This window comes from Rhinoderma darwinii, chromosome 1 (assembly GCF_050947455.1).
Source record: "Rhinoderma darwinii isolate aRhiDar2 chromosome 1, aRhiDar2.hap1, whole genome shotgun sequence".
In the NCBI taxonomy this organism is placed as follows: domain Eukaryota; kingdom Metazoa; phylum Chordata; class Amphibia; order Anura; family Rhinodermatidae; genus Rhinoderma; species Rhinoderma darwinii.
Genome location: NC_134687.1, coordinates 129,683,024 through 129,701,845, shown reverse-complemented (window position 1 = coordinate 129,701,845; position 18,822 = coordinate 129,683,024). Strand labels below are relative to the sequence as shown.

General features: G+C 44.4%; 1 protein-coding gene across 4 annotated transcripts in view; it reads left to right on the top strand.

The window, feature by feature from the left end:
- ARHGAP10 (Rho GTPase activating protein 10) overlaps positions 1-18,822 on the top strand; it is a 394,713-nt gene that overhangs the window by 105,889 nt on the left and 270,002 nt on the right. The window contains exon 1 of one of the 4 annotated variants that reach the window (XM_075860372.1): positions 9,168-9,364. The exons of the other annotated variants lie outside the window; for them this stretch is intronic. Within the exon in view, the coding sequence (XP_075716487.1) occupies positions 9,242-9,364 (123 nt within the window). The 5' untranslated portion in view covers positions 9,168-9,241. Of the gene's footprint in view, positions 1-9,167; positions 9,365-18,822 lie in introns of those variants that run through there. 4 annotated transcript variants of the gene reach the window in all.

Sequence of the window (18,822 nt, the reverse complement as noted above, 5' to 3'; positions counted from 1 at the left end):
GAAAAACGATCTATTTTCACCACGTTAGGAGCGATTTTAGCTTTATGATAATTAGTTTCTTAATGCCCAAGTGGGCGTGTTTTTGCTTTAGACCAAGTGGACGTTGTACAGAGGAGTGTATAGTGTGAATGTCTAGTCACTGTCTAAACACTTCAGTAACGTTAATGTACAGCACATAGTGAACAACGCAGTGTCACTATGCGCTGACTAAATGAATGGAGAGAAGTGCATGACACTGATTGGTCAGCATCATACACTCCTCTGTACAACGCCCACTTGGTATAAAGTAAAAACACGCCCACTTGGGCATTAAGAAACTGATTAGCATAAAGCTAAAATCGCTCCTAACGTGGTGAAAATAGATAGTTTTTCTAAATAAAAAGCACTGTTGTCACCTACATTATAGCGCCAATCTCCTTATGTAGGATATAGGGCACTTATAATGTGGTGACAGAGCCTCTTTAAGCCCTTCCTCGGTACAGGAGCCTGTAAAAATTACAATATACTGCAATACATTAGTATTGCAGTGTATTGTACCAGCAATCTAATGATCCCTAGGGGGACTAATAAAATGTGTAAAAGCAAAAAAAAAAATTTATCTAATCTAATTGTTCCTCTATAGTAATGTAAAAAATAAGCAAAATTGGTATCGCCGCATCTGTAAAAGTCTGAACTATTACAGTATAACATTATTTAACTCGGACGGTAAACATCCTAAAACATAACAAATTTAAACAGCAGAATTACTATTTTTTGGTGACATCATATCTCACAAAAAGTGATCAAAAAGTCTCCTGTAGCCCAAAATGGTACCGATAGAAACTACAGCTCGCCCGCAAAAAGTAAGCCCTCATACCGCTTCGATGGAAAAATTAAGTTATGGCTCTCAGAATATGGCAACAAAACACAAATTTTATTTTAAATTCGCTTCTTCCTTGTAAAAGTAATAAAACATAAAAAAAAAAAATAGTAATTTGGGATCATGCCATTTTTACCATACGGTGAAAGATGTAAAAACGAAACCCCTCAAAAGATTGACGAATCGCAGTTTTTTTCCTATTCCTCCCTACAAAGAATTTTTTTCCCGGTTTTCCAATACATCATATTGAGGGTATAAGGCCCGCGAGATCATTTGGTCTGGCCCGACCTCACTCAGACTGTGCTGCCGGCACGTCATTCCCTACTTGGCTCCGTCCGCCTCACTCACTCACATTTAGGAACAGGAGTAGGGCGGTTTTGAGTGGGGTCGGTGCGTATCGGCCCAAGAGTGGATCGGTCATGTGACCGGACTGGTACACTCCCGGGCCGGCACAGTCCAGTCACCTGACCTGAGTCACCTTATTCACGTAAGTGACGTCAGGTGACTGGACTGGTCCACTCCCGTCACAGCACGCCCCGACCTCACTGACAGCCGCTGCCGCTTTGGCATTCTCTACTTGGCTCCATCCACCCTACTCACGCACTCACATTTAAGAGCAGGAGGAGGGCAGACGGAGCCAAGTATGGCGGCGGTCTGAGTGAGACATTTAGGGCCTGTCCTAAACACATGAAGTGAGGCCATTTGACTTAAAGGGGTTTTCCCATCAAGGACTTTTATGATATATCCACAGGATATGTCATAAATGTTAGATCGGTGCAGGTCCCAGATCTGTCTATAGAACGGGGCCCGCTAAATCCTGTTCTACCTCTGTGTTGTGGCTGAAGCTTGTGATTTCCGACCGTGAATAAGAAAACAGCGTAGCTCACATGCTACGCTGCTTCTGTAAATGCCATTCCCTACTATGGGAGTTATGGAAACCGCGCAGCTCAGCGAGCTACGCTGTTTTCTTCCTCCTGGTCGGAAATCAGCCGTAACGCGGAGAGTTAAAAAGAGGTTTAGGGGGCCCTGTTCTAGAGATAGGTGCGGGTCCCAGAGGTGGGACCCGCATCTATCAGACATTTTATTGCATATTCTGTGGATATGTCATAAATGTCGCTGATGGGAAAACCCCTTTAAGTCGGAACAACTTACTGCTGCGAGCAGCTCTTTTCAAAACTTATCGAAGAGTCGACCGCTCCAGACTTAGACGCAGTAGAAACATCATCAATGCCAGCTAACATTACACACCTCACCAAAGAGCAGCAGTTCCAGCCATCACATTAGGGCTGAGTTAATTAGATGTTTGACCAAATATAGCAGGCTCATTTTTAAGTTGATGATTTTGTATGGCCCGCGAATGATGATATAAATATCCAAATGGCCCTTGGCAGAAAAAAGGTTCCCCACCCCTGCATTATATGGTACAATAAATGGTGCAGTGAAAAACGACAACTTGTCCCGCTAAAGCACTGCTGTCATCTACATTATAGCGCCCATCTCCTTATGTAGGAGATAGGACACTTATAATGTGGTGACAGAGCCTCTTTAACCCCTTCCCGCTTTGGCCACTTCTGACCTTTCTGACAGAGCCTAATTTTCAAATCTGACATGTTTCACTTTATGTGGTAATCACTTCGGAATGCTTTTACCTATCCAAGTGATTCTGAGATTTTCTCGTGACGCATTGGACTTTACTAGCAAAATTTGTATGATATGTTCATTTTTAATTGTGAAAAACACCAAAATTTAGCGAAAAATTGCAAAAATTAGCTTTTTTCTCAATTTAAATGTATCTGTTTGTAAGACAGGCAGTTATAACACACAAAATTGTTGCTAACTAACATCCCCCATATGTCTACTTTAGATTAGCATCGTTTTTTGAACATCCTTTTATTTTTCTAGGACGTCACAAGGCTTAGAACTTTAGAGGCAATTTCTCACATTTTCAAGAAAATTTCAAAAGGCTATTTTTACAGGGGCCAATTCAGTTGTGAAGTGGCTTTTAGGGCCTTATATATTAGAAACCCCCAAAAAGTAACCCCATTTTAAAAACTTCTCTCCTCAAAGCATTAAAAACAGCATTTAGAAAATGTCTTAACCCTTTAGACGTTTCACAGGAATTAAAGCAAAGTAGAGGTGAAATTTACAAATTTCATATTTTTTTGCCGAAATTAATTTTTAATCCATTTTATTTTTGTAACACACTGTTTTAAAAGAGAAATGCAACTCAAAATTTATTGCCCAGGTTCTGCAGTTTTAGGAAATATCCCACATGTGGCCCTAGCGTGCTACTGGACTGCAGCACCGGCCTCAGAAGCAAAGGAGCACCTAGTGTGTTTTGGGGCCTTATTTTTGTTAGAATATATTTTAGGTACCATGTCAGGTTTGAAAGGCTCTTGCGGTGCCAAAATAGTGGAAATCCCCCAAAAGTGACCCCATTTGGGAAACTACACACCACCAGGAAAATATCTAGGGGTATAGTGAGCATTTTGACTGCACAGATTATTATTTTTTTTTCAAAATTGTTTTTATTAACATTTTCCAATAAGGGGTACAAAAAGTAGAAAGGGGAGGATGGGGGTTGAGAAATATACAAGACATTGAGAAAGATCAAATAATGGGATAAAACAATAAAAAAAAAAGGAGAAAAAAATAAAAAAATATATTAAAGAGAAGTAAACAAAAATAGGGGGGGGGAGGGGAACAAAAACATAACAGTCATAACCGTTACTATTAACCTCATTATATCCATAATTCCAATAAGTCAGGTGAGGGGATCTACACATCAAGCAAATGCAGGGTCTCCCCTTCTCGTTGGGTTTTCAACCCCAGTGTGACGATAGCATGGGCATGGAACCAGCCAAATACCCTGTGCCAGTCTCACCGATATGTTATCCAAAAGCTTTCTCCGAGAAGCGAGATCGCCAATAAGCAGATCAGAGGCGTGACCCCCGCAGACATCATAAGAATCCGAATCCCCGACAACTCATCAACTCGCAGTGAACACACGTTACATTATAGGTGCGTCCCCCATAAGTAGCTGCTCGTTAAACCATATAGTGGAGTCAAAGCAGTGCTTTATTTTCATTTGCACGTTCCGCGGGAGGAGTGAGATAAAGGATTCCCAAGTATTGAAAAATTGCTTGACCTTTTGCTCTTTATGGAGAGATGCCTCCATCCAATCCATCTTCATCAGATAGGAAAGCTTGTCAAGAAACATTTTGAGCGGCGGGGCCTGATCATGAAGCCAGGTTTGTAGGATGGCCTTTACCCCCGCTGCCGCCACGTAGTGCAATAGTCTATGCGCCCCGGGGGAACAGTGGTGTGTATCAGGGTCCAGGTACCCAAAGATTGCCCATAACGCTGTGTTAGGAACAAAGTTTGTGAGGTGTTCAGAGGTGAATGATTGTATTCTGGACCAGAAAGTTTGGATATTTGGGCAGGACCATAGACAGTGATAGAGGTTAGCCTCCGGTGTGTGGCATTTGAAGCACTGCGATGTGGGATAGATGCCTATTTTGTGCCCTATATGCGGTGTTAGGTATGACCTATGGGAGACTTTCAATCTCCTCTCCAGGAAACGCACCGAAGGGAGAAATTTATGTGCCTGCGTCAGGGCCGCTAAAATGGTTGTGTAGGTGAGCGTGTGGTCATCTGTTTGCCATTTGGTTAGGGGGGTTTGAGTTTGAGAATAATCTAAGGGAACGTGGATAAATTGATAATTACGAGTGATTTGACCCCTGAGGTAGTTTTGTTTTGAAAAATGATGTCGCAGGCATGGGTTCCATTCTTGGTCAGGTATCGGTGGTAGTATCTTTAAGTAGCTTTTGACTTGCATATAGCTAAAGAGATCAATCGGGTGATCCGGAAACTTAGAACATAGCTCTGTAAAGGAGAACATCCTACGCTCTTCTATGTTCACAAATTGCCCCACAGAAGTGAGCCCCAGCCTGTACCATCTGTGGAAGACGGCAGCAGGGTTACCATCCTGGAAGTCAGGGTTACATACCAGGGGCATATGAAGAGATAGCAGAGGAGAAAGATGAAAGAGAGATCTTATCTTCTGCCATGCCTTCCATGTAGTAAATAGTAAGGGGTTGGCCCTTGTTTCCCTCGTCAAGCTCCCATAAGGAAGATGCAAGAGTCCTGATAAAGCGTTCCCCATGAACAATGCCGAGTCTAGATGTGAGGAGGTGTATACGGAGGTGTTGTGGATCCAGTCAGAGATATACCGATATAAAGCTGACAGATTGTAGTGCTTAATATTGGGGAAGTTGATACCCCCGTTACCCCTGGGCTGCTGCAGGATGATGTAGGCTATTCTGGATCTTTTCCCGCCCCAGATAAAGGTTCTATAGAGATAGTTGATTCTGCGCTCGTCTTTGGGTGTGAGGTAAATTGGGAGAGTGTGGAAGAGGTACAGGAGGCGCGGGAATTCTGTCATTTTGAGTAGATTCGCCCTGCCCAGATAAGAGAGTGTAAAGTGTTTCCAGGAGAGGAGCGTCTTCTCCAGTTCCGTTATATAGTGCGATATGTTGGTGCTATAGAGTGCGGACGGGCGTTTCGTGATTCGGACTCCTAGATATGTGAGGGCCTGAGAGTTCCATTTAAATGGGAATTTGCGTGACCACAGGGGTGCGGAGGGGCCTTTCAGTAACATCGCTTCTGTCTTATCCAGGTTCAGAGTGTAACCGGACAGTCGCCCCACCCCCTCCAATTCACTCAAAAGAGGGTCTAGAACCTGTTTGGGGTTAGATACGGCCAACAAAATATCGTCCGCAAAAGCGGCCACTTTTAGTTCTATATTACGTAGTTTAATGCCCTGAAAAGTAGATGTCTGGGAGAGATGGCGCAAGAGGGGGTCTAAGGCGAGATTAAAAAGGAGGGGGGATAGGGGACAACCCTGCTTGGTGCCCCTAAAAATGTCTATCGGAGCTGTGTTATGCCCATTGACCGTCACACTAGTTGCACACCCAACACGAAGGGATTGCAGGAATTGTGTAACAGTCAGTCCAAGGTTCGTTCGCTCCATCACCTCATCGAGAAAAGGCCACGCGACAGTGTCGAAGGCCTTCTCAGCGTCAAGGCTCATCAGCATTTAAACTGGTTGATCCTGCTCCTGCGCCATGACTGCGGCAGCAACAGCTGATCTTATATTCTTGATACTAGTCCTGCCTTGTGTGAAACCCATTTGAGCTTCGCATAAAAGGTCGGGGAGAACAACCTGGAGTCTGTCAGCCAATATCCTTGCCAATAATTTGTAGTCTTGATTGAGTAGTGAAATTGGCCGATAACATTGGGCCAGAGACGGGTCTTTATTTGGCTTTGGTAAGAGAACTGTGCGGGACTCTGTGAATCGGTCAATGGGCATTTGGCGTATGAAGGCGTCGTTAAATAAATTAGTGAGAGTGGGGATTATTTGGGGGGCCAGCATTTTATAATATTCTGCCGGGAATCCATCCGGACCCGGTGTTTTGCCATTGGAGGTCAGGGAGATGGCCCGTCGCACTTCCTCCTCCTGTATGTCCGAATTCAGCAAAGATTGCTGATCTTTAGATATGGAGGGCAAATTTATGGTGTCCAGAAAGGTATTGATATCTGGGAGGGATGCTGGGGCCGCTCTATAAAGGTCTTCATAATAGTCAGAGAAAATCTGTGCTATCTCAGAAGCATCGGTGACAAGGGAGCCGGTGGTAGGGTGCCGCAGGGACAATATGGGTTTAAATGGACGTCTTTGCTTAGTTAGGGTGGCGAGTAATTTTCCAGTTCTATTTCCCCATCTATAAAATTTATTGTCTGTGTTTTTTACCTGCCAATGGGATTCCTCGTGGACAAATGTGTCTAGTAGATGCCTGGCCGTCTGATAAACTGTTTGGTTATACGCAGAGGAATCTGCTGCATATGTGCGCTGAGCGGCCAGTAAAGCCTTGTGTAAGGCGTCAAAGCGTTCCCTTCTCGTTTTCCGCGTACGGGACAGATAGCTGATGACATGACCTCTCATTACAGCCTTAGAAGTCGCCCACAACAAGGGGGAGTCATCCGTATGAGAGACGTTGTCGTCCAAGAATTGACTCCAATATGTTTGGAGATGCTGTTTAAAGTCATCAGAATTTGCCATGTACGCAGGAAACCGCCATATTCTAGTTCTCACATTGGATGGGGATAAGGATAATGACATTGTAATTGTAGCATGGTCTGATATGGTGATTGGATGTATACGTGATGAGTAATGTGCCTCAAACAGGGGGGAGGATATCAGAAAGTAGTCAATACGGGAGAATGTTTTATGGGCTACAGAATGACACGTGTATTCTCTCGCCCCAGAATCCATCACCCTCCAGGGGTCGCACACATTGAGGGAGTCAATGAGAAGAGTGAGGGAGGCGGTCGCTACCTGGGACTGGGGTGTAGAAGGGGACCTGTCTAGTGCGGGGCATTGTACAAGATTGAAGTCACCTCCAATTATTAAGCGACAGTCGGGGAAGCTCGTTATGATTTGGAGAACCTCTTGGAAAAAGCTTTGTTGGTCATGATTAGGGGCGTAAATGTTCACCAGTAAATATGCTATCCCGGCTATTAAGACCTGTAGTATTAGGTACCTGCCCTGAGGGTCTGCTATGAGTTCTCTACAGTGTATTGAATGTTCCTTCTGAAAAGTGTCGCGACCCCCCGCGAAGAGGAAGAATGTGAGGCAGAAAGGCAATCCGCTAGCCACGGGGCTTTCAAGTTGCTTTGCGTGCCTGATCTCCAGTGAGTCTCCTGAAGAAATATAATGTCAGGGGAGAGTCTTTTGGGATGGTTAAGCACTTTTTTCCTCTTCAGGGGCGTGTTCAGTCCTGCTACATTCCAGGAAAGGAATTTAATATGAGGGTGGGTACTAAAAGTGTCAGGGTGTAGTGTGTTTGGGGTACTCATCCTGTGTCGAGGTGGTAGATTCGGATCAAAGGTAGTGTAAGCCAGATGCTGGTCGCTTCCCAGGTCAATGTTGAGGGCTGTGGGTAGATCTTTGGTGATGTAGTCCAGTAGCTGGTCGTTTGTCACGCTTTCAGGGATACCCACGAAGCGCAAATTGCTGCGCCGATCCCTATTTTCTAGGTCATCCAATTTATCTCTCAGGGCTTGGGATGTGGCTTGACTTTGCCTTAAGGCGACCTCCATTGTGGCGATAGAATCTTCCGCTGTATTAAACCGTGTTTCCATATCTGCTATTTTTTGTGAATTTGAAGTGATTTGCGCCAATGCAGAATTTATGGAAGTGTGCAAGACATCCAGCCGCTTGTCGAAGAGAGGAAGCAGAAGTTTGGAGACCTCCTGTGCCACTAAGGTCGCCTGAAGTGAGTCAGTCTCCGAGTCATGCGAAGGACTGTTCTGTGGGGTTAGTCTGGGTGGCGTGACGTCGTCATCAGGAAGAAGTTCTGGGGTGAACTGATTTTGAGAGCTGGAACCTCTATTGGAAGAAGATCTGGGAGTCTGTTTATCCCCCTTCATATGGGTTTTGGATTTCTGCATTTTGGAGGACGGGGGTATCCCGGGCGTCCGGGCGGCACAAGAGCGGACAGGTTGATCTCTCAAAGATTTCGTCAAATATTTGTCCATGTCACGCTCCCCTATCAGGGGGGGTAGCACGAGAGATTTTACAGACAATGAACAGGCAGCAGAGGCAAATAGAAGGAAAGTAGCCCACAGCACGTTACATCATTACAGATCCATCAGCATGGGTTTGGAGGGGTCTTTATAACGAAACATAGTGGGTTCAGCAAACAATGTCCCGTGCAAACGATGAAGTGAACCAGGGCGGGTCAAAGGGGATTTTTCTGAGGCGCAATAAATCCTCGATTCTTCCTACAATGTTGACGTAAGCCTATGTAGAACACACACTTAGGAGAGTCGCGCTGAGTAGTTCCTGGCTGGGGGTTACACCGGGGTTTCTCCCCCGTGCGATGTGTGTACAAGTCCCTGGGCAGTAAGAATGGCCGTCAGGCCCAGCAGTGTCACCCGCGAGATTGTGCCCGGGTGTTTTCACGTGGGTATTGCCCCACACAAGATATTGGTCTGGGTCACAACTTGGCTATTTGGGGGTCCTCACCTTGGGTCTGTCCCACTTCTCCTCCCTTTCCCAGCACTTCTTTTCCTATCAGGCTGCAGTTGCCTTTATCCGCCACAAGATGGCAGCAGAGTTGTGGCTTTTCAAGATGGCAGCAGAGTTGTGGCTTTTCAAGATGGCGGCCGGGGCGTGGCTTCTCGCGAGGTTTGCCTCGCACAAGATGGCGGCCGGGATCTTCCCCTGCCAGACCAGCAATGCCCCTCGGGGTACAATAATGGAAAATCGGGGGGGGGGGGGGGGTCACAGAGCAGTCCACAGGGGAGACCTCCCTCCCCCTTATGATCTCTTCCTCCCCTCTTCTTACCGGCCGCACGATGTGGGTGCCGTTCAGCCACGATCCGGCCGAGCCTCGCCTCCTCCAAGATGGCCGCCGGAAAGATTTTCTTCTGCAGGAGACCCAGGTAGGATGATTTGTGCCAGTTATAGTGCTGCTTTTGATGGCAGGTCACCCCGATCCTCTGTCTCCCCTATCAGGGGGGATCCCCAATCCAGGGCTCTTCTCCCGCCGGCCTTTTATCTTCTGCCGTGTGATGGGGCCAGGGACGCCCGCGCTTCTTTCGGCGTTCCACCGCACACGGCTCCGGGGCGATTCAAATCGGAGTCTCTCTGGGGTCTCTCCGAGCCCCCCGTGTCAGGGGAATTGCCTGCAACGTCCCCCGAGGCAGGATGGCCAGGATACAGCCTGGATGGTCTCAGGGTGCAGAGGAGCTCTCTCTAAAAGCGGCCATCCACGATGCCCCGCCCCCGGAAGTCCGCACAGATTTTTTTATAGAAATTATTAGAAGTAGGCTGTGAAAATGAAAATCTAAATTTTTTTTCAAAGAAAATGGAGGTTTAGCGATTTTTAACAGCATGTTAACCTCGCAGGTGTTTTGTAGAAATTAGTGTGCACTCAATGTTGCAGAGTGAAAATAGGATTTTTTTTCCATAGATATGCCAATATGTGGTTCCCAGCTTGTGCCACCATAAAAAAAGACAGGTCTCTAAATATTATGCAGTGTTTCCCGGTTTTAGAAACACCCTACATGTGACGCTATTCTTTTGCCTGGACATTTGACAGGGCTCAGGAGTGAAAGAGTACCGTGTAAAGGCGTCTAGTGAGCATTTTCATCCCACAGGCCTTTTCCATAAATTAATGCGCTGCGGATGGTGCAAATTGAAAATTTATATTTTTCCCTAGATATGCCATTTCAGTGGCAAATATATCTTGCCCAGCTTGTGCCACTGGAGAGACAAACCCCAAAAATAGTTAAAAGGGTTCTCCTGGGTATTGCGATGCCATATATGTGGAAGTAAACTGCTGTTTGGGCACGCTGTAGGGTTCAGAGGGAAGGGAGCACCATTTGGCTTTTGGAGGGCGGATTTTGCTTGGTAGTAGTTTTGTTTCAGTATTGCTGGTGTTTTATAATGTGGGGGTATATGTAAGCTGGGCAGAGTATATCAGGGGCATAGTCAGGTGGTATAATAATGGGGTAAAAAAATAAAATAAAATAATCCATAGACGTGTGTTTACTCTGTGAAGCAATCCTTTCTGCACAGGCCAGTGTCGCACTGATAAATTGTTTCCTTCCTTATCCCCTTTTTGGTCCACACTCCGCACCATTGCAGTTTGGGGAATTATGCTGGGAAAGTGTTGTCCTGGTATAATACGGGCACCCTCGCTTCCAGCAGATATGTTTGGGCTCTCCCAATCGCCTCTTGAAACAGAAGAAATGTTCCCCTCTGACATATTTTTTATTTCCTGACTTATTAGAGTCTTAACTTATTTTTGTTTTTTTCATAGACGTAGTGGTATAAGTGCTGTTTTTTTGCAGGACGAGCTGTAGTTATTATTGGTACCATTTTGGGGTACATGAGACTTTTTCATCACTTTTTATCCTATTTGTTGGGAGGCTAGGTAACGGAAAAAAACGCAATTCTGGCATAGTTTTTTTTTTTTTTTTTTTTTTAATACAGCGTTCACGATGTTAACTTTATTCTGCGGGTCAGTACGACTCCGGCGATACCTAATTTATAGCACTTTTTAAAGAGGCTCTGTCACCAGATTATAAATGCCCTATCTCCTACATAATCTGATTGGCGCTGTAATGTAGATAACAACAGTGGTTTTTATTTTGAAAAACGATCATTTTTGAGCAAGTTATGAGCTAGTTTAGATTTATGCTAATGAGTTTCTCAATGGACAACTGGGCGTGTTTTTACTTTTTACCAACTGGGTGTTGTACAGAGGAGTGTATGAGGCTGACCAATCAGTGACTAATCAGTGTCATACACTTCTCATTGTTCCAGCCCAGCTTCTTTCACTGCACAATCACACTGTGCTGTACAACACCCAGTTGGTATAAAGTAAAAACACGCCCATTTGTCCATTGAGAAACTCATTAGCATAAATCTAAACTAGCTCATAACTTGCTCAAAAATGATCGTTTTTCAAAATAAAAGCCACTGCTGTTATCTACATTACAGTGCCAAACAGATTATGTAGGAGATAGAGCATTTATAATCTGGTGACAGAGCCGCTTTAATGTTTTAAGTTTTGCACAATAAAATTACTTTTGTAAAAATAATGTATTTTTTCTGTCACCAAGCTGTGAGAACCATAACTTTTTAACTTTTTCATTTACGGAGCTGTATGAGGGCTTGTTTTTTGCGAGACGAGCTATAGTTTTTATAGGTACCATTTTTGGATACGTGCGACTTTTTGATCACTTTTTATTCCAACATTTGTAGGGCAAAGTGACCAAAAAACTGAAATTCTGGTATCGTTTTTTACGTTGTTTTTTTACGCTGTTAACCGCGTGCAATAAATAATATGATATATTGTTATACCTCAGGTCGTTACGGTCGCGGCGATACCAAATACGTATGGTTTATTATTATTTTTCACTAATAAAGGACTTGATAAGGGAACAGGGCGATTTGTGTTTTATTTTATTACTTGAACCTTTTTATGTTTTCAAACGTTTATTTTTCTATTTTTTTCTTACACTTTTTGATACTTTTTTTCAAGTCCCACTAGGGAACTTGAAGCTCTAACTGTCAGTTTTTTTTATCTAATACATTGCACTACCTACGTAGTTCAGTGTATTAGATCTGTCAGTTATTCACTGACCGCAAGCCGATTAGGCTTCACCTCCCGGCGGGGCGTAATTGGCTTCCGTAATGGCAGAGCAGGAGGCCATTGAGTCTCCTGTTGCCATAGCAGCAGTCAGCAGCCCTGATCTGCCTGCAACCGCTAAGATGCAGTGATCGCTTTCGATCGCTGCATCGAAGGGGTTAATGGCAGGGATCAGAGCTAGCTCCGGTTCCTGCCGTTACAGGTGGATGTCAGCTGTAATATACAGCTGACATCCACCGCTGATGATGCCGGCTCAGCTCCTGAGCCGGCACCATCTTGCCGGCAGCTATGGAATCTGTTCAGGCTCAGCCGCTGGGTGGGTCCTGAACGGCTTCCATGCTAGGCAGACCGGGAGGCCGGTATTAGGCCTCCGCTTGCCATTGCAGCCACTGGAACTGAAATTGCCGGGGGTTCCGATGAGCTGCAAACACCTTAAATGCAGCGATCGCGTTTGAGCGCTGCATTTAAGGTGTCAATGGCGGGGATCTAAGCTAATTTCGGTACCCGCCATTACAGTCGGATGTCAGCTGTAATACACCGCTGACATCCGGTGATGATGGCATCGGCTCAGCTTCTGAGCCGGTGCCATGCATTTGGCGTATGGATATGGCAAAATGCGCAAAGCACTAGCTTTCCATGGCGTACCCATATGTCAAGTGTCTGAAATCAATTAACCCCTTCCCGTTTGTTTTTCAATGGAATTGTACAGATTATGGGTCACATTAAAGGTGCAAAAAGTTCTGTCATTTTAACAGGGGTGTGTAGACTTTTAACCCCTTCCCGACATCCGCTGTGTATATATACACGGCGCTGCCGGGAAGGTGTTCCCGCAAACCGCAGTACAGTTACGTCGCAGTGATGGTGTATTATACAGCTGGCACACTCCAGAAACTGCCAGGACCGGACTATTCTCCGATCCTGCTGATTAACCCCTCAGATGCTGCTCTCAATAGAGCGCAGCATCTGATGGGTTTTAACCCGACCGGCAACCTAGCGACGCAATCGCTGGGTTGCTATGGCAATCGGTCACCAAATAATGGCGTCCGAGTCTGCCTTGTACAGGATCCGATGAGGACCCGCCTGCGGCGTGTCCTCATAGGCTTGCTGTCAGTGAATAACTGACAGCGCTAATATACTGCACTACGTACTGTATGTGTATATATGTCGTCACGTTATGACCACCTCCTACTTTCGACGTCAGGAGTGCGTAGCCCATGATGGAAGTGATGTGTCGCGGGCTGGCTTGGTGGGTTTATAAGGTGTGCAATAGGTTGTTTGTTCAGATCGCTCGTTGTTGCCATGGGTAAAAGAGGCGATTTATCAGAGTTCTGAAAGGGAATGATTATTGGCTCTTGGGCCACGGGTGGCAGTATTTCTCAAACAGCGCAGTTTGTGAACTGTTCACGTGCTGTTCAGTGTATCATGAGTGGACAAATGGCACCATTGGGAATAACTGACGTGGCAACTGCGGAGCACCAGGTGCTGTTGATGTGAGAGGTGAACGTCCGCTACGAATCTGTGCGAGGGCCGAAGGACACGCTACAGTGGAGCAGCTCACTGTGAAAATCAACCAGGGAGCTACCAGACGTGTGTCTAAAACAACTGTTCAGCGAACCCTACTGCGTATCAGGCTCCGAAGCAGACGGATGGTCACTTCTCCTTTGCTATCAAAGGTGCATCGGAATAAATTGCTTCAATTTGCTCGGCAGTATCGGAACTGGACCACCAATGATTGGCAAAGGGTTGCCTTCTCCGATGACCCATGTTTTCTGCTTCATCGAACGGATGGACGTTGGCATATCAGGTGAGAAAAATCAGAGAACCAACACCCTGCAACCATTGTTGGGAGATCACAAGCTGATAACGGCAGCGTTGTGGTCTGGGGAATTCTTTCATGGCATTCTCTGGTCTAACTCATCCATGTGGAAGGCACTCTGAATCTATTTGGGTATGACTCCATCGTTGCGTTTCACGTCCACCCATACATGCTGTTTGTCTTCTCTGGGGCAGATGGAATTTTCCAGCAAGACAATGCGACATGTCACGTGGCTAGAAATGTCCGACAGTGGTTGGAAGAGCATGACCAAGACCTCCAAGTACTTCCCTGGCCCCCTAATTCGCCAGACTTCAACCCAATTGAGCATCTGTGGGACCACCTCAATCGTCTTGTTCGCTCTATGGATCCTCCCCCCATGCATCCTCCAGCAAATGTGGGGTGCACTGCAGTCAGCATGGCTCCAGATACTTGAGGTTACCTACCAGTTCCTTATTAAATCACTCTCAGCCAGTCTTATCGGTACATGTGAACGGGACTTCTGCCATCATAAACATTTATAATGCTAGGGGTCTCTGCCTGCTCACGGAACTGCTGTTTCGTACTGAACAGAATGATACAGTACGGAACAGCAGTTTAGTGGAGAGGCAGAGACTCCCAGCATCATAAATGTCTATGATGGCAAAGTCCCGTTCACCTGTACCGCGGTCGGGCCGTAAAATCCGGCCAACACACGGACCGCTTTTCACGGACCGAACTCGGTCGTGTGCAAGAGGTGAAACTTGCTAAATTTGTGTTTATAAATTGGGGGCACGGCCTCCCATGTGACAGATCTATCAAATTTTTTACGGTTTAGCCCTAGCCATAGAGTAGTATAACCTAACTGCGAAATAACTTTATATCCTCTAATAATACAGTAGGTGGCATACATATGATGTTGAATACTTTGGGTTCTATATTCATCTATCATATGCGATCACTGAACATGGTGGTAGTGCCACCAATTTTTAACAATAAAAGAGTTTGCAGGACTTAAACGTTGATATCCTATCCTTCGTATAGTCCATTAATGTTCGTACAGTGGGGGTCTGACCTGCAACTCCGTCCTTTTCATAAGAAGACGACGAGCCTTCCATAGGGCTACTTTGAGCACTACAGCTCATTAATTGCACAGAACATCGAGGCTCCTGGGGTTTTTGTCCCAGAGAACCTTTTTTAAGCTAACTGGGTCAGTTTAGCTAATATGGGAAGACCTGAATAACTCAATTTCCATTAAGAAAGCATACATCTAAAAATGTGTATGTACTATCCCTATATCTATGGGTAGATCTGTATGCTCTGATGTCCACACGTTATTCTATTATTGGAAGATTACCATCTAGTTAGTTGAGATGCTGAAAACACAATGTTTTTCTTGGCCGTCTTTATATTCCCTAGAGGGGTTATTTTCAAACAACTCTGCTTTATCTAAAGGGACTGCTAAGGAGGAATGTATGAGAAAATGAGCAAAGGATGCGTTTTTGGCCTCTCAGACAAGGTCATCTCACCAGAGAAAAGAGAGAATCCACTATTTTACTTATCTCTCTCAGCACTAGGAATGCTAAATTCTTTTTCTACAAAAACTCCCTCATACTGAAATGGGAAGCAGAAAACTGCAATATTCACATCTCATTTGTGTAATCGCAAGTAAATTTATAAAGCTACATAATATCCTCCTTGAAAAGAATGGGTAGTTAAAACTCTTCAAAAGACCACATTTTTGAGAAGACCACACCCTTATCCAGATCAGATTTCTAGCTCCGCCATATATTATGCATACTGGACATCTTTGAGAAGACCACCTCCTAGTTCAATTGAATTTTGGACGGTCATCTCAAAGTGCTTTCACTGTGCATGTAAGCGATACAATAATAAATATAATGTACACTGATGGTTAGATGAAGTTTGCAGGGTTACTTGCGACGTGGTGGGTTTATATTCTTGTATTCCCCACCACCTTGCTGTACAGACAGTCCAATTTCATCTGACCAAATACAGCACTTATACGTTGGAAACACAGGCGATCATTCTTATGGTGATAGAGTACTTACTAACACACGACTTTTTCAGTTTGGATAGATTTTATTTCATGCAATTTGAAGGTGCCCCAATGGGCTCAAAATTTTCAATCTTATTAGCTAATTTATACATGACCTGCTGGGAGGAGAATTTTCTTTTCACAGAACTTAATCCATATGGTGAGGCCATCGTGTGGTATAGATGCTACTTTAGTGACCTGCTGTTGGTTTGGGGCCAAGATGTGGCGTCCATACCACGGTTTGTAGACTTCATCAAATTTACTTTTCTAAAATTGACTTTGTGTATATCTTTTCTGGACATATCTTTGGGTGGTGATATCCATAATAAATGTGTCACTACTTCTTTGTGTAGTAAACCTATAGCAGGTAATACCATTCTGGATGCATCAAGTTGCCACACTGCCCATACCATCAAATCTATACCGCAAGGAGAATTTATCAGGGCAAGAAGAGCATGTTCTAATAATGATACTCTTTCTAAACAATGGCAAGATATAGAATGTAGGTTAAAAAAGGGGCTATATAAAGTGGATGCTAAATAAAAGGGCTCCGTATATAAAAAATTATAAACTAAAAATATATTTTTGAACTGATCGCAAAAATAAATTTGTTCTCTTTTAGTGTGCCCAGTGTTTTTTTTTTCCCATGGCTCATAGCTCCAATTCTAAAGATATTAACGTTCTTTAAATATTTGCCCGTTCTGCATCAGGATACAATTCCTACGAATATTATTGATCAAGGGTGTAAATATGTAGCTAAAAGAGGGAAAACACTCTACTCGTCTAATATTAGAAATAAAACGTGGTTGTCCCAGAAGGGATTTTTCAGGTGTGGAGGAAGTAGGTGCAATGTATGTAAATACAGACATAAAACCAAATAATTTGTGTCTTTAACCCCTTCCCGACATTTGTCGCATGGATACGTCATGGAAAGTCAATGCCGTATCCATACAACAAATGGTGGACACCGACTCAGAAGCTGAGTCGGTGCCACCATACTCGCTGCTCTTAGCCACGCCATTAACCCCCTAAATGCAGCGGTCAAAAGCGATCACTGCATTTATGGGGTTTGCAGCTAATCGGCACCCCAGCAATGAAATTGCAGGGGTGCCGGTGGCTGCAAAGGCAACCGGAGGCCTAACACTAGCTTCCCGGTATGCCTAGTAGGCGGGGCCTAAAAGGCTTCTCTAGCTGTCAGCAAGATGGCATGAGCCAGCGTCCTCAGCGGTGGATATCAGCTGTATGTTACAGCTGACATCTACCTGTAACGGCCGGAAACTGAGCTAGTTCCGATTCCTGCCATTAACCCCTTAGATGCAGCGATCGAAAGCGATTGCTGCATTTAAGGGGTTTGCAGCTCATCGGCAGCCCTGCCATGCAATCACAGGGCTGCCGACTGCTGCTATGGCAACAGGAGGCCTAACAATGGCCCCCTACTCTGCCATTACGGAAGCCGATTAGGGCCCGCCTGGAGGCGAAGCCTAATCGGCTTGCTGTCAGTGAATGACTGACAGCTCTACTACATTGCACTACATAGGTGGTGCATTGTATTAGAAAAAAAACATCTGACAGTTGGACCTTCAAGTCCCCTAGTGGGACTAAAGAAAGAAAAGAAAGTGTGAATAAACAAGTTGTAAAATAAAGTTTCAAGTAAAGGTATCATACCTATTATTATACTTTTGTCTTTTTTGACACACAAGTATTTAACATTTCAAGTAATAATATAAAACACAATCGCCCTTTCTCACTTATCAAGTACTTTATTATTGAAAAAAAAAGGAAACCATACATATTTGGTATCACTGCGTCCCTAAGGAAAAAACAATGCCAGCATTTCTGTTTTTGGTCACTTTGCCCTACAAAAATTGGAATAAAAGGTGATCAAAAAGTCGCATGTATCCAAAAATGGTACCTATATAAATTATAGCTCGTCTCGCAAAAAAAAAAGCCCTCACACAGCTCTGTTGACTAAAAAAATTAAACAGTTATGGTTCTCACAACATGGAGACAGAAAAAAAAATTATTTTTTACAAAAGTAATTTTAATGAGCAAAATGTTGTAAAACACAAAGTGCTATAAATTAGTTATCGCCGGAATCCAATCAACCCGCAGAGTAAATCTAACATGTAATTTATAATTCATGGTGAACGCTGTATAAAAAAACCTAAAAAACGATGTTATAATTGCTGCTTTTTGGCCACCTTGCCTCCATAAAAATAGGATAAAAAGTGATCAAAAAGTCGCAAGTCATTGCCCCGCTCCTGACAATAAGTGCGCGCGTGGTCAGCATGATGTGATGCGGCCGGCGCTGCACTTATGAGCGGCGGTTCAGGCACTGAAGACAGAGCATGGGGGTGTTTTGCAGTGTCAGTGTGTCTGCCATGTTCGGTCTTCAGTGCCGCCGCTCATTAGTGCAGCCCTGGCCGCATCGCATCATTCTGACGGCGCACACTTGTCAGGACTCAGGAGCGGGGCAATGGCTTTATTACACAGCCACGGCCCCGCTCTCATACATTCATGTGTTACAATGCTAAGCTGTGTGGCCTCATACAGCTTACTGTCAAAATACATGAAATAACGGTATCGAACCGTTTGAGGGTGCACAGTATCGAAACAGTATCGACGTTTCGATGCATCGTGCATCCCTAATCTCTAGTAGACATATTGGGAATGTTAATTAGCAACAATTTTGTGTGGTATAACTGCCTGTCCTACAAGCAGATACGTTTGAAATTTAGAAAAATTATAATTTTTGCCATTTTTCGCTACATTTTGGTGTTTTTCGCAATTAAATACTGAATGTATCGAGAGAATTTTTCCAGGAACATAAAGTCCAATGTGTCACGAGAAAACAATCTCAGAATCGCTTGGATAGGTAAAAGCATTCCAA